The following is a 14,890-nucleotide window of genomic DNA, read 5'->3' as shown; positions in this document are numbered from 1 at the left end:
TAAATTTATATCCTTGCCTGGTTTTGTGTGTCACACATTGCTATATATTAAACCTGATTGTCAGGTAAGTGTTGATCTGAACAGAACAAGTGTCTTGCTCAGAGCAGCCCTGCTCATGCTAAAGCTGTGCCTTAGCTTCAGGAAATGTACTGTAATTAAATGCCAATAGAAATTGTTAACTTGGCAGTAGCTCAAGTACTATATTGCAGTGAGGTCTTGATTTCTTTTATGCCAAGGTAATGTTAGAGCAGCACTTGATTTAGCCTGAATTTACAGGACTGTGGCAGACTGTAGTCTAGTTCTGGGCATTGGAATACTTCCCTGAAAAACAGGAGGAGTGTAGTTTACTTTTTGTAATTATATTGTTGTTTTTTATGGCTAATAGAATATTCTTCATATGTAATTCTGGGAATAGTGCTATGGGAGCTGGATAGTTGGTATCACATAGAGTTAAAAATACCAGAAAGGCAAAGAGCCTGAGTCCAGTTTATGAAGAATGGAGAGCAGTATGGCATACATAGTGTGAACGGGAAAATTCCCTGCTTTGTAGATTCAAGTAGCATGTATATATTTCCAAACATGGCTTAGTTGTGGTTTTTTTAAATAAGAAAAGAAATCCTCTCATTCTTAAGCTTCCTTTTGGAGACAGTAGGACTTTTTCTTACTATTTTTCTTATTTTCTTCAAATCTACTCACCCCCAATATTTAGCTGTTGTCTTGAATCTAAGCAGTACGCTCTGGATTTTTATACTTGGATTTTGTGTTAGTGAATAAAAACAATACTCTCCATGAGAAGCAAACAGAAGATGAAATATCTCAAGCTGCAGTGTGATTTGATTATTTAAGATTCTGATCTTCATCTGCTTGGTTAAGCTATAAGGATATTGATTTTAATGGACAGACCAGGTGGTAAGTAATGTGAATGTTTTACATGAGAAAATCTTTACACTGGTGCTTATTCATTTCAAGACATAGGAAGTAGCATGCTACTCAGCTGCTTGTTCTTCCAAAACATTCAGCATCACTTCTCTGTAAAAGTTCAGTGCTAGAAACAATAAATTTATATTCATCAGCTTCATCATGCAAAACTGTACAGCTACAGAGTTAAAAGAATATGATGGTACCAAGCAATTTGTTTCTCATTTGCTTAACTGAGCCTGGGATTCAGACTTCATGTTCTGAGTGCCTTTCAATCTGGTATATATGTGATTAATGTTGGTGAGTCACTTATGATGGGCTTTTTCTCACATTGCAAGATAGGGAGACTTTCTGCTCCTCCCACCACCAGTTCAAAAGCACTGTAGAAGACAGAAAGGAGGAGATATTTTTTCGTATTTTCAGAATTGCACTCTGTTAAAGGAACTGAGGAGATAGCCAGTCCCTTTGGCATTTGCTGCACAAGTGTCTGCAAACCAACTAAGACAGCTGGGATTTGGGATAAAGGTGTAAGTAGATTGTTATACACTTGAGAAACGTTCTTACTGCTTATTTAAATTCAGAATTTAGTCTAGGAAAAAAGGGGAAGGAAGATTTGGGAAGTAATTCTGAAGGTGCAGGAAGTCAAATCATGACCTGAATCCTTTAGGGGTTCATGGTAGGAATTGTTGGTGCTCTGGAGTCTGCTTTTTCCTGTCAGAAGTAAATAAATAAATAAATTCTCGTAGTGAGAATATAATGTTTCATTTACACAGATTAGCTCAAAATCTTGCTGTAGCTGGCTTTAAAATAATATAGGCATGTCTACAGAGCTTTCCCTGTAATTTTAGAAAATGCTTTTCCTCTGTTTCTGTATGTGTGCCTCTGCATAAAGAATACAATACATAGGTTGATTGTGAGATTCAGTTACCACAAAATTCATCAAATAGGACAGAATGGCTTCCATATTGAGGAATTTTAAAGGGCTCCACTTCGCCTGTACCTAGAGATCAGATATTTGGAAATGCCTGGGCACATAAATATCCTGGAAGTCCTCAGTGGCATTTTACAGTGTTTAAACCAAGTTAATAGCTGCTGATTGGAACAGGGCTTAGGCACCTGACTCCCTTCTGGCTTAGCTCTGTGAGACCTCTGTGTGTAATTTTAGACCTCTAAGTAATGTTAAAATATGGTCTGATACTTCAATGAGTATGCTTCAGATAAAATTTGAAGTCTACCTGACATCACTTCTGACGCTGAGGACAGACCTCTTGAGCTTGTTTCTTGTGGATTTTGGCTTCTGTGTCCGTATTGTGTTTTGTGGAGCTGCAGCCCTAAGACAGGACAGGGCAGAATCACTTGAGGCTAACCCCTGCTGCTGTAGACAACTGTGTCGGATAATTCTTGTTGTTACGGTTGTGATGTTCATTACAAATAACATTACTGACTATTTGGTGACCTCTAGGAATTTATTCTTCTATCTTCTGTCTACTACCTTTTGGACTGGTATTTCAAAACCGACTCAGCAGAAAGCATATGGCTACAGTGAGTATCAATGTCAATTACTGTGACATTAGTGATAGTGCTGTTAGTTTGGATTCACACTTTTGTTGGATGTATAAATTTAATTCATTCTGTTATGGATTCTGCATTCTACAGTCTGTATTGCTAGCAGGTTGGAAAAGAAATTAACCCATGGGGAAAAGAAATGTTGTCTAATGCACACACTAACAACACTTTAGAAAGTGACTTCCATTAAAAAAATAAGATTTGAATAATTAATTGTAGCAGAGATTGATACTTTCCCTTCCTTCCCCCTCTGTTCCTCCACAGCTTTTGGAGCTGTGTTTGCTTTCCAGAAGTATAATGACATTCTCTGAGTGACTGAAAAGGCTTATTTCTGGCATAGGCTTAGAGCAGAAAGGATGAATGCTTTGGAAGTGCAATGCTGATCTGAACGCTAGGGGAGAAAACAGAGCTTTATGAAGACAGAAAATGAAATTATTTTATAACCTCTTCATTACTTCTAATGTTTGTTTTCAGTATTTTCTGCAGTATTTTTTTCTTTTCTGAAGAAATCTACAGCTTCCACATAAGTTCCTTTGCCCTGTTGGTTTTCATGACTCGTTATTAATTAAAAATCTATTGCTACCAACAGAAGATGCTCAGGTCAAGCTTCTGGCTGCTATAAAATGCACACTAAATACTCAGCATGCATTCTGGTGGGCATTTGCACTTAGCCAGCAAGTAAGGATACTCTTGGGAACCCTGCAGAGAATTGCTGAATATTCTGTAAGACTGCCGTCTCCAAGTTCAGACAGTATGTACAGCATGGCTCTCTGAAAACAGATTTTTAAAAAGGTGAGACCAGAGAAGAAGTTAGAGTGGGTAAAGAAAAGCAGAGCTGTGTATGTGTGGGTGAGGAGGAGAGTGTTTCTCCTGTACTCTGACCTTATATTTTCCCTTCTCTGTATGGTTTATTCCCCATTTCCCATGCATCTCTTTCATGCAAGGTTTCAAGGGACCCTCTGTTGTACTCTGGAATAGCGTGTGGCTCAGGAGGAGACAGATTCCAATGGCTTTACCAGGAATGAACCAGCATAGGGCCACCTCTGCACCAGGTCTGCACTATGGGCTACCATCGTTGAACTTAGAAGTCTTGCCATGAGCCTGATGAAGGTGGTCCAGCTGACTGTTCCCTGGTGGCATTGTAAGCTCATGTTCCCCACAGTGCATTCCTGCATTCTGACTGAGTGGTACATGGAAAAATACACCTCTTTGATCACACACTCTGACTGTAACACCTACTAACTACTGTGACAGGCACTTTCTTAATACCCTGTGTAGAACATGTTTTTATTATTCTGAAAAGGTTCAGCAAAATGACTTGGTACATTGTCGTCTCTGAATTCCCCTTTTCCCAGGCAGTTTGAACCTGTGTATGGACACCTCTGTTTTTAAAGTTTACCTTTTAAAATCGGCGTATCATCTGAATTGACAAAGGAAATACATCTTTCTGCCTTCTTTACATCATCCGACAATATCATAGATATTATACAAGGAACACTAAGAAAGAAATTATAAAAGGAATATGGAGTAGCAGATCTGGTTTTGCCGTCTCTCTCAAAGCTTAGAGCCAGGTCTGTTTTCATCCTGGCTATTATTTCCTATATGATGCTCAATGGGCATGAGGAGCCTTTCTGGCATTCACTATTTTTGTCAACTCTGATTTGTTGAATGGGCAACTTCTTTAATAATGGTTTGAAACATTTTGTGATTCTATGCCTGATGGCGTGATGTAGCTCTGATAGTAATCCCAGTAGGAACAAACAAGGAAAAGTCTATAAATCCCACTAAGCTGTAGTCGCAGCTGACAGGTTGCTGAAAGCCTGCCATTGCTCTTGCTGATCTGGGGAGGAAAAGAATGCCTTCAGCTGGGGGCTCAGAAGTACCTGGTGAATCCAAAGAAGGGCAGCTACAGCTGTGGGAAACGCTGCACTCTTACAATGCCTGCAGGACATTCAGTACAGATCAAGGCAACCAGATAGGTAAAACAGTAATTTTTTTTTTTTTTTTTAATGTCCCATTTCTGTGCTGCCCGTAAGCTCCATTTACTAATCTTCAAAAATGGATTATGATACACAGTAAATGGTCAGTGTACAACAGTTAAAAATAACTAAGTGATGCCATCTGCTGTCTTAAAATCTTACTTAATATTACATCTGACTGAATTGTTATCCTAAGTAGTGGAAACTGCCTACACTGAGTATAATGCTAGAGCCATGGCATGTTGCCTGACGTGTGTCAAAGTTAGGCAATATAAATATTGATTGTGATTAAATACAGTAGACTATAGAATGTCAGAAGGAAATGTGATACTAGTGTCAGTCCAAAATAATTCCTCAGTGAACTTATTTTGCACATCATTTGAGGGTTTTTTTTTCTACACGGTTTTGCAGAACCAGAGAGATGGGAACTCTGCCTTTCTTCTTTTTTGCTTTTTGTAATGGTCTGTAAAGCACTGACATAATCTCAGTTTCCCCGTACTTTTTTTTTATCATAGTGAAAAATAATCTGAATTCTGTGAAGATAGCTATTACTATTGAGCTGTTGTGACTTCATATCCTGAATGAATATGCCTTGTTTAGTATGGTGTGAGTAAGGATATGTTTAGACATAAATGTATGTAGAACCACAGTCTGATAATGAAGTGTGTAATTTCTTGTAGATGTTGGGGCTTTTAAAATTTATTATCAATACTGCAGTTATGTGTATTTCTGCTTGTATTTTTAGAAGGTACACAATCTGTGCTTAGAGTTTTGCGCAGTTTAATTTTCATAGCAAAACTTATTCAGTATACAAATATTCATTTCCAGATGTAGTACGCTAGAACTGCTCTTCTATTGGAGCACTATAAATACAGAAATTCTTAATTTGGTTCCTCTCTCTACTGTGGGAACATATGTGTAAGATTCACAAATGACCAAACCAACAGCAAATTAATTCTACAGTTAACCATCCCTAGAAGTGTTTTGCTTTCCAGCTGCCTTTTTATTCCGGAGATCTGCAAATCATGCTTTGACAGAGAGAAAGCTATGCATGTATTTACATCCTTCTCATAGCTTGCCATACCTCTTTTAAACTTCTGTAAAATTCCTTTGCAGCCAAACTGTCCAATCTGGAACATTAAGAAATCATGAGAAGGCTTGAAAAATATAGAGATACATTTAAAAAAATACATACTCTGTGACCCTTTTGGTTTTTGTTTTCAAAAAATTAACATATTTCCCAAATTCACTGCACAAGTCTGAGGGCTCAAACTCTGCTTTAAGAGGCAGAATAAAATGTGAAATGGAGATTTTTATGTAATCATGGGTTGGGTTTAAAAGCACAGAAACTTTTCTGCACCTCACAGAGTTTACTGCAAATTTCCAAGTGTCCATCAACCAAAAGCTGTGACAGCATAGAATTATGATGCATTTACTTACATGCAAATCTGCTGCTGTTAATGTAGTCCCAAGTGGGCATGAAACTTGTAAACTGTGTGTTAGGCTTTATTTGGGATAGTTTCCAAATGAGTGGGAAGGGAAATAGTAGTTAGTTTAGATAATATAATCTATGAGTTCCTATTATTTCCTGGGCAAATGCTGCACTCATAATTAGAGCATCAGTAACAATGTAAGGAAATGTTATACTTTTGGCTGCAGAAAAAGCTACCTGAAGGCAAGAGGAGATTTAAAGGTCATGTTGAAAAAAAGCAGGAAGAGATTTTATTCCTCGTGAAAACTCAAGGAGCTCCTGAGATGACATTTTAAAGAAGTTGCAAAAACATACTCGTTTTCTAATTAGCACATCTTTCTCAGGGAATGATGACTGGCTGTTAGCAAATTTTTTTCTGGAAATGTCTAGGCTTTTGGGTAACACATGTCTTCCACCATGCCAGTCTGGGTGTATGGAAAATTGAACTGCTCCCTATGTACAGGATAATGCAGTATCAGGGTGCCCAGAGTGCTTCTGATTCTGTATGCTGATGTGGACAGTAGAGTATGGATTAAAGGTATGGATGATGGGAAGGAATGACCAAGATGTAAGGAAGATGGTAGAATCATAGAATTAAAGGAAACCAGGCTGTCAAAATTGTTTTTTCTTCAGTCTGCCCACCACTCTTTTATGCTACATGAATTCTGACTATAGCAAAGTGCTTCATAAATTTAAAATGTAAACGCAGAGGGTTTCTTTCTCTTATTCCCTGATGTAATTATTACTTTTATAACTCTTGTTCTTTTCCAGCTGAGTGCCATTTCCAGGGAAGCCAATTCATGCATTTTAGAGGTGAGCAGTGCTTTGGGAACTTTGCAATATGACTGAAAAAATACAAAACCCTTAGTGAAGTACCAGTATGAAGACCTAGAAATGCAAGGAACCATGCACATGATCACTGTTTATCTTCATTCCTGCCATTACTGCTACAGGAACAGGAACACTTCAATGACTCATCTGGGTTTTTTTGGTTTTTTTTTTAATGCTGAATTATCAGAGATGTCTGGTTCTGAGTCTAAACTCCACATTATGAGAGGCTTTGAAGTGTGCTGTGTCATGGGAGGGGCTGCTTGAAAGACATCACCATGTCTGACTTGCTGCAGTCTAACACCTGTTGGGAAGATGGAAAAACACTCATCACAGAATTTTAATCTCCGAAATAGAAAAGGTCATTTGTTACAGACAATGAACTAGGTGCCAAAATGCAATTTCTCTGGTAACTAGGAGCAAAAGTGCAGCAGTAGTGTTGGGGGTGCTTATGTGACGTGCTTGGCTGAATAAATAACTGATCAGGATCATGCTGCGGATGGCTGGGTCAAAACTTTCTTTTTTCTTTTCTTGTTTCTCTGGTAGTCTGATACCTACAATTCTTTTTCTGCAGCCTAAGATTTGAATGATGAATACTAACTTCTTAAGCAAATTTGGTGCTTGGATAGTTTGGAAGTCTGGTGTAGGATTTTATTGATTTGGAAAGATTTGCTTTAGTTCCTTCAGCATTACCCTGTTTTGTCACCTCAGGTTATTTTGATAGCCTGCTCTGTGAAAATTGGGTTGAATTGAGTCTCCTTATATGATGTAGTAATAAATATGGTGGTGTGACACCTTAGATCAAAGTTAGGATTCAATCTATACTTGAGAAGATTTGCAGTTAAAAGTATGAAATCCCACTCATAATGACTTGTCAGTTCAGAAAATAATTACTTACACTTGCTAGGCCAAGCGACTATGAACTTTTTGTTGTTGTTAGAGCAAGTTCTTGTCAGGCAGCTGTAATTTTGAAATAAAGTTCGGTAGTCTACTGAGGAATAAGAATTTTTTTCCAGGTAAGTAATTTTCTATTGTTTCCTTTTATTTTGCTTCTTGCTTGAATTAGATCATGGAGTAAAATACTAGCATCTTTGCATTAAACAAATATATCTAGTCACTCTTATTTCCTTACTCTCTTAAAATGGCTGTTGTAGAAAGAGTAAGATTTTCTGAGTGTGCTGGTTTTCTTTCCTTCCGAGCAATGTTGCAAAATGCATCATTAGTTCAGCAGTGTAAGCATGGTTGCTTCTAAGGGCCAGGAGGAATCACCGTTGGCTGCAGCACTTAATTTGTCTGGTTTGTGTGTGCAGTGTTTTATGAGTACCATTGACAGTAACTCTTTGGAGAGTGTAAATACAAGAAACAGGGTATTTATAAAGCTTCAGAAAATACCCCTTGAAGTGTGTGCATGGTAAGATATTTCTTGATGTGGTTAGGCAGCTTCTGTCATTTGTTAAATTGCCGAGCCTTTAATTGTGTTTTGTATCATCAGATCTGGACTCTATCCAGCATTGATGTTTTCCACTTAATACTTTTGGGTTTAGGGACTTTCATGCATTCTGTGGGAAATTAAGGCTAGAGATTGACAACGACTTTGGGAGTGTCCCTTGAGAGCCGATGCATACCATGGAGTTAAGGAAGGGGGGGGCAGGGGAAAAGTAGGCACAACACAAAACCTGTTAAATTTAAGCCAAATTTCTCTTTTTCTAGTTGCGCTGGTGTTTTCAAGCCCAATCTCTTTTCTGTCTTCTGTATAGTGTATTGTGTTGACTATTTAGCTACTGGACAAATTTACAACATGGTGGAAGACTGGGAAAGGAGCATTTAAAGAGCATGCTTGCTGTGGCAGAGGTATCAAGTAGATCCAGGTTACGGTAGCTTGGTCTTTAGCAGCTTGGAGACTTCATCAGTTTTGACCTGCAGAGCGGTCTTCATATTGACAGTATCAAAACTTTGTGAGGAGAAGATATAAAACAATTAAACTTTAGTCTCTCCACAGTACTTAGTTTCTAATGGTAAATTTATAGCAGCTAGTAAGAGCAGGATGGAGTTAGGGTTTACAGACTGGAAGTTTGGTGGTGCTAAACATAGTAATTTATAATTCAGTATTGTCAATTCAAATTGGTCAAGCTATGATGTGATGTGATGGTTGCAGCCTTACTTTGTTATATTGATACAGTGTGTGCATGCAACATTAGCACTCTGCTTAGAAATTAAAATCTTTAACATCCCAGATCATTGCGTGATAAACCTTCCTGCAGCAGCTCTTGCGTTCCCTGGGCTCTCTAGTTTCAGTCACTTCAGGTTTGTGAAGGCTCACTTGCAGAGTGGAGTTTTACAAACTCCTGCTCACCCAGGATCTTGAGGGAAATGTAGAGTCCCCAAATGTGGGAACAGAACCTGCAAGAATTTATAAACTTGGCCACAGAGAGAAAATGACCACATCCACTAAAACATGAGATAATATCTCCCACACACTGAAAGAAAACAAAAAACAACGTGCAGAGTCAGACTCCGAGAAAGCACTATCTAGTAAGTTTAAAACAGCACTGTATGTGTTTCTATTTTAAGATTATTTAACATAAATTGATGTTATCTAACTCCACATGTCTCCAGTGAGGGAATGTCATCCTGAGTGCACAGAACATGCACATTGACTTGGCAGAATAAACAGCTCTTCTTTGTATTTTTTTTTTTTTGGAAACGCAAAGACAGGAAAGAGCGAATTTGATTTTCCTTGCCACCTTTAACTCCTTCCCCAGGCCAAGCATATGTCGTAAGCTAGCAAACAAACAAAAAAGAGCTTCATTAGAACAAATAGGGAAAGGATCAGCTAAAGCTCTGAAGACATCTCAGCTTCTGAAACCTCTTGCCGCTTTGCATCACCAATACTCCTAATGTTCAGGATTTTGCATTGTATGAAGGTCACCTGGAAACCTGCTGATGGTTCTTCTCAGTTGAGCCTTGGGATGAAGTAGCCTTCTCTGGGACCTGAATGGGTGTGAATCTCCTTGCTGAAATCCAGAATGTTGACAGTGGATGGAAAACACAGTCAAAACAACACTCTGGTTTTAGTAAGCACCATGGTTCCTACTTTTTCAGTTTTCTGTGTACCTGGCAAGGGCACAGATGCTATTTTTGAACTGTCTAGACTATTATTCTAAAAGGGATCTCTTCTTTTTCCTCTTCTGGTTATTGGTCATCAGGAAGAAGGGAGTTAGCACATCTATTTGTGAATGTGCCCACACACTGAGCCCACATAAACGTTTTACAAAGCATATTTATAGAACTGTTGTAAGAGCATGTGTCCTCAAGAGCTATGCATTTATAAAACTGACTTGCATGTAGTTTAATCAGTTGAGAAACATCGCTACTAACATAAATTTTTGCATGACATTTTCTATTTAATGTAAAATCCACTACCACTCCTTGGTCCCCCAGTTTAGCTTTAAGAAGTTTACACATGGACACAAAGAAAAAATGTGAATGTGCCGCCCAGTCATTTAAAGTTCATGTTTCTGGTAATAGATTATTTAAATTATTGATTATTCCAAAGATGGAATATATTTCTCCACATTTGAAAAGTCATGGCAGTCAGGCAAAGACCCCAGTGACTAGAAAAAAGGAAACATCACTCCTGTTTTTAGAAAGGGGAGAAAGATGTAGGGAACTAGACAGGTGAGCCTTACCTCTGTTACCAGGAAGGTCATGGAGCAGATCCTCATGGAAGCATTGTTAAGGCACATACAAGACAAGGAGGATGGATGATCTGAGACAGCCAGCACAGCTTCATTAAGGGCAAGTCATGCCAGACCAGTCTGATGGCCTTCTATGATGAAGTGACTGCGGTGGTCAACAAGGGAAAACTGACCAATGTCATCTACCTAGCTGTCCATAAGGCCTTTGACATGGTCCTACACCATATCTTCATCTCCAATTTGGAGAGACATGGATTTGAAGGGTAGACTAATATTGCATAAGAAATTGGCTGGATGGACACAAAGAATTTTGGTCAATGGCTCTAGGTCCAGGTGGAGGCCAGTGACAAATGGTGTCCCTCAGGACTCTCATGGGACCTTCATTAGTAAATTTGCAGATGACACTAAACTGGGAGCTTGTGTCAATCTATTGAAGGAAAGAGGGCTCTGCAGAGAGACTTGGATTGGTTGGATGGATGGGCAGAGTCCAACAGGATGAGGTTTAGTAAGTCTGAGTGTCAAGTTCTGCATTTTGGCCACAAAAATCCCCTACAACGTTACAAGCTGGGGACAGTGTGGCTGGACAGTGTCCGGGTAGAAAGGGACCTAGGGGTGCTGGTAGACAGCCGACTGAACATGAGCCAGCAGTGTGCCTTGGTGGCCAAGAAGGCCAATGGCATCCTGGCCTGCATTAGGAACTGTGTGGCCAGCAGGAACAGGGAGGTTGTTCTTCCCCTGTGCTCGGCACTGGTGAGGCCACATCTTGAGTACTGTGTCCAGTTCTGGGCTCCTCAGTTTAGGAAGGATGTTGAGATGCTTGAGAGGAGGGCAACAAGGTTGGTGAGGGGCTTGGAACACAAGCCCTATGAGGAATGACTGAGGGAGCTGGGATTGTTTAGCCTGGAGAAAAGACTTAGAGGTGACGGTATCACTCTCTACAACTTCCTGAAAGGAGGTCGTAGACAGGTGGGAGTCAGTCTCTTCCACCAGGCAGCAACTGACAGAACAAGAGGACACTGTCTCAGGCTGCATCAAGGAAGGTACAGGTTGGATATTAGGAAAAAGTTTTTCACGGAAAGAATAATAAAGTACTGGAATGGTCTGCCCAGGGAGGTGATGGAATCACCATCTCTGGATGTGTTTAAAAAAAGACTGGACATGGCACTTGGTGCCATAGTCTAGTTGAGGTGTTAGGGCATGGGTTGGACTTGATGATCTTGGAGGTCTCTTCCAACCTCAATATTCTGTGATTCTGTGGTGCCCTTTAATATCTTCATCAGTGACATGGGCAGCGGGATTGGTGCACCCTCAGCAAATTTGCAGATAACAGCAGGACAGGATGCCATCCAGGGGGCCTTGGGCGAACTTGAGGAGTGGGCCCACGAGCTCCTCATGAGGTTCAACAAGTCCAAGTGCAAGGTGCTGCACCTGAGTCAGGGCAGTCCCAGACATGAGCACAGACTGGGAGAAGAAGTCATTGAGAGCAGCCCCGCAGAGAAAGACTTGGGGGTTCTTATGGATGAGAAGCTGGACATGAGCCAACAGCGTGCACTCATGGCCCAGAAGGCCCATGGCGCCCTGGGCTGCATCAAAACAAAAGTGGCCAGTGGGTCAAAGGAGGGGATTCAGCCCCTCTACTCTGCCCTTGTTACACCCCACCTGGAGTGCTGCATCCAGGTCTGGGGTCCTCAGCGTAAGACAGGCATGGACAGGTTAGAGCAGGTCCAGAGGAGGCCATGAAGATGGTCAGAGGGCTGGAGCACATCTCCTGTGAAGACAGGCTGAGAGAGCTGGGGTTGTTCAGCCTGGAGATGAGAAGGCTCTGAAGAGACCTTATTGCAGCCTTCCAGTACCTGTTACTGCTTCTCTTTCTTTTGATGATGCTGTTTCCCACTGTTAATTTTTTTTCTTTCTTTTTATCCCCCCTTCTCTCCACAGAGAAGAATTTAGGAGGATTCTAGATTTCTTATGTTTGTGTATGTATGTTTTCATACTTTCAGTGCTATGAAAGATTGGTTGTGAAATGCAATAGCTTCTCAGGCCATCTGCTATAGCTAAAGAGAGAACCTTTCTTACAAATGTCACCCTGTTGTAATCTGAGACCATAATAGATTTTCATTAAATGCGGTTGCTTCATCAAAGCTGACTGGTGTTGGAAGTTGCTGTGGATTGCTGCTTCCTTGGTGCTTAGAAACTGCTTGGAGTTGATTTTGTGCTAGCTTGGAAAAATCAGACTAAAATGACAGTACTCATCAAGTTTTGAACAGAACAGGCAAGCAAGCGTTGGTTGATAATGTTGGCTGGGGACATGATAAGTAAAACTCTTTTCTTCCCCCCCTGCCAACTTTGCCTCACTCTTAGCTTGGCCAACTGTGCTGGCCAGTACAGCCTGACACTTCCTTTGCACTCCCATCTGCTCAGCTGTGTCCAGCTGCTGGTGCCTTTCTTGTTCCTCCTCTGCTGGGGTGTTTACTGAGACACCAGACTCTGCTCCACTGTCTCTGCTGGTATCTCTGTCTGACAGCACTTGTGGTGTTTAGACAGGAAATGGAGCTCAAATATAATACCGGGCTAGTGTGACTCTGAACAAGCCTGCTTCATGGCTTCCAGGATTGGTGTGTTTTGCATAGAAACTCATGGTATGTCTTCATCCAGATGTGAAAAGTTCTCTAAAATTCTATTCCTTGCAGAAGAGCCTGTTATTATTACTTCTATTATTATTGTTAAGCATTTGGACGACCCACTTGTATTAACCTGATCCATGACAGTAATGCAAATGGTAACTATAACAGCAATTGAAACATGAAACAGCAGTACATGCCAACAGCAGCTAAGAGTCCAGTGGGGAGCAGGGAATGTCCAGAAAAAAATTACCCCTCTAAGCATTCACAGATGTATTTTATATATATGTAGCATATTATACAAGTATATGCGTGCCTAATTTAACAAAACCAAATTTTTGTAAAAATCATGTGACAGGAGAGTCAATCTTTGGAGTGATGATTACAGACAACTGAAATAGCAGATGTGCTAAAGTTTCAAAAATAATATTATTTCTGGAGATAAGCTTCTGCTTATTTCTCACAAGCAGCTATTTTTCTGATGCTCTGTGCTTATCTGTGTGGGCATGGAGGCAAGATAGATCAATATAGATGCATCTGACTGGTAAGTTTCCATTGAATTTTGTTTGCAATATATTCCTTCTGAGATTCCTTGTGAAAAACCCACAGAACTTATGTATCATAGGTAGTTCCACAGCAAATTTAATACTGCTGGAATCATGATTAGTAAGGGCATTTATAAAGTAATTTCCTCTCTGAACTCTGCAAGATTTCTTTGCAGGTCAGAACTCAGAATGTCTTACATTCTTTGAGTGCATGTGTGAATAGGAGTCCATATCTTGACATTACAGCTTGATATGAATTCTATGTCAGTATAGTCATGGTGTTGTTTCATCCTCCTTTCTCCTTTTCACATTTAACAAATGCTAATCATACTTGAATATCTCAGGATTGCTTGTAGTCATTCATTTCTGAGTGCCTACATGGCTCACCTGGGTATTTTCTGCATAGATCAAGTTCTGCACTCAGATAACCAGGCAACAGTGTTAATTTTTGAGTAACATTCTGATAGCTTAGTTTTGTAGAAAACAGTGAGGGATTTTTATTTTAGTAAAGCACGTTGTGAGTCAAATCTAGTTCAGAAACATCTCTAAGACCATTGCCCCTCCTTTTCTTCCAAGCCTACTCTCTTCTACCCTTACTCCTCACGACTCTCAATCTATTTACCACCAGATTCAAGCTTTGTACCTCAGTGGTCCTGATACTTTGTCTTTTCCAAGGCTTGTTATGGAGTTCTCTGTTGCCTGATCACCAATGTTTTCATCACAGTCAAGTGTAGGCATTTCTCCAATGGATGGTTTTCTACATCATAATGTTGACTTTTTTATTATATTGTTGAATGTCATTATATTGCACTTTGTTGAAATACAGGTTTCTTATTTTATTTCTTTTTTTTTAAGTTCTTAGGGACACCTCAATATGCTAATGGTACATGATAGCTGCAAAATTATTATCTTTGCTATGAAAATGTTGCTAAGGGAAGTGGGGGCTTTGCGGTTTGGTTTTGGGGGGGCGGGGTTTACAAACTGCCTCTGAAAGAGATGCAGTAGAAGCTATTTGTGCAACTGCAGTGCATCACCTCTAAGGGACAGCAGTAGCTCCTCACATGAATGAAGAGAATGGAAATCCAAAGAATGAAAGGAAAAAAAACCTCCTGCTTTCTCAAGAGATTGACTTTCTTTGCTTTTTTGGTACTGTTGCAGGTGGTTATGTGGGAAAATCTGTCCTAGTCTAAGCTTTCTTAAGTTTCCTTGCCCTGTCCTGGAGTTGTTTATTCCTCTGTATTGCTGTAAAACTTTTTGTTTAGAA

General features: G+C 39.9%; 1 protein-coding gene across 3 annotated transcripts in view; it reads left to right on the top strand.

Annotated features, from left to right (window-relative positions):
• The window catches only part of ARHGAP6 (Rho GTPase activating protein 6), a 316,497-nt gene that overhangs the window by 194,900 nt on the left and 106,707 nt on the right, over positions 1 to 14,890 (top strand). The window contains exon 1 of one of the 3 annotated variants that reach the window (XM_032100636.1): positions 2,394 to 2,460. The exons of the other annotated variants lie outside the window; for them this stretch is intronic. Within the exon in view, the coding sequence (XP_031956527.1) occupies positions 2,452 to 2,460 (9 nt within the window). The 5' untranslated portion in view covers positions 2,394 to 2,451. Of the gene's footprint in view, positions 1 to 2,393; positions 2,461 to 14,890 lie in introns of those variants that run through there. 3 annotated transcript variants of the gene reach the window in all.

The sequence above is a fragment of the Corvus moneduloides genome, chromosome 2 (genome assembly GCF_009650955.1).
Source record: "Corvus moneduloides isolate bCorMon1 chromosome 2, bCorMon1.pri, whole genome shotgun sequence".
Lineage (NCBI taxonomy): Eukaryota > Metazoa > Chordata > Aves > Passeriformes > Corvidae > Corvus > Corvus moneduloides.
This window is presented reverse-complemented; position numbering and strand designations above follow the sequence as displayed.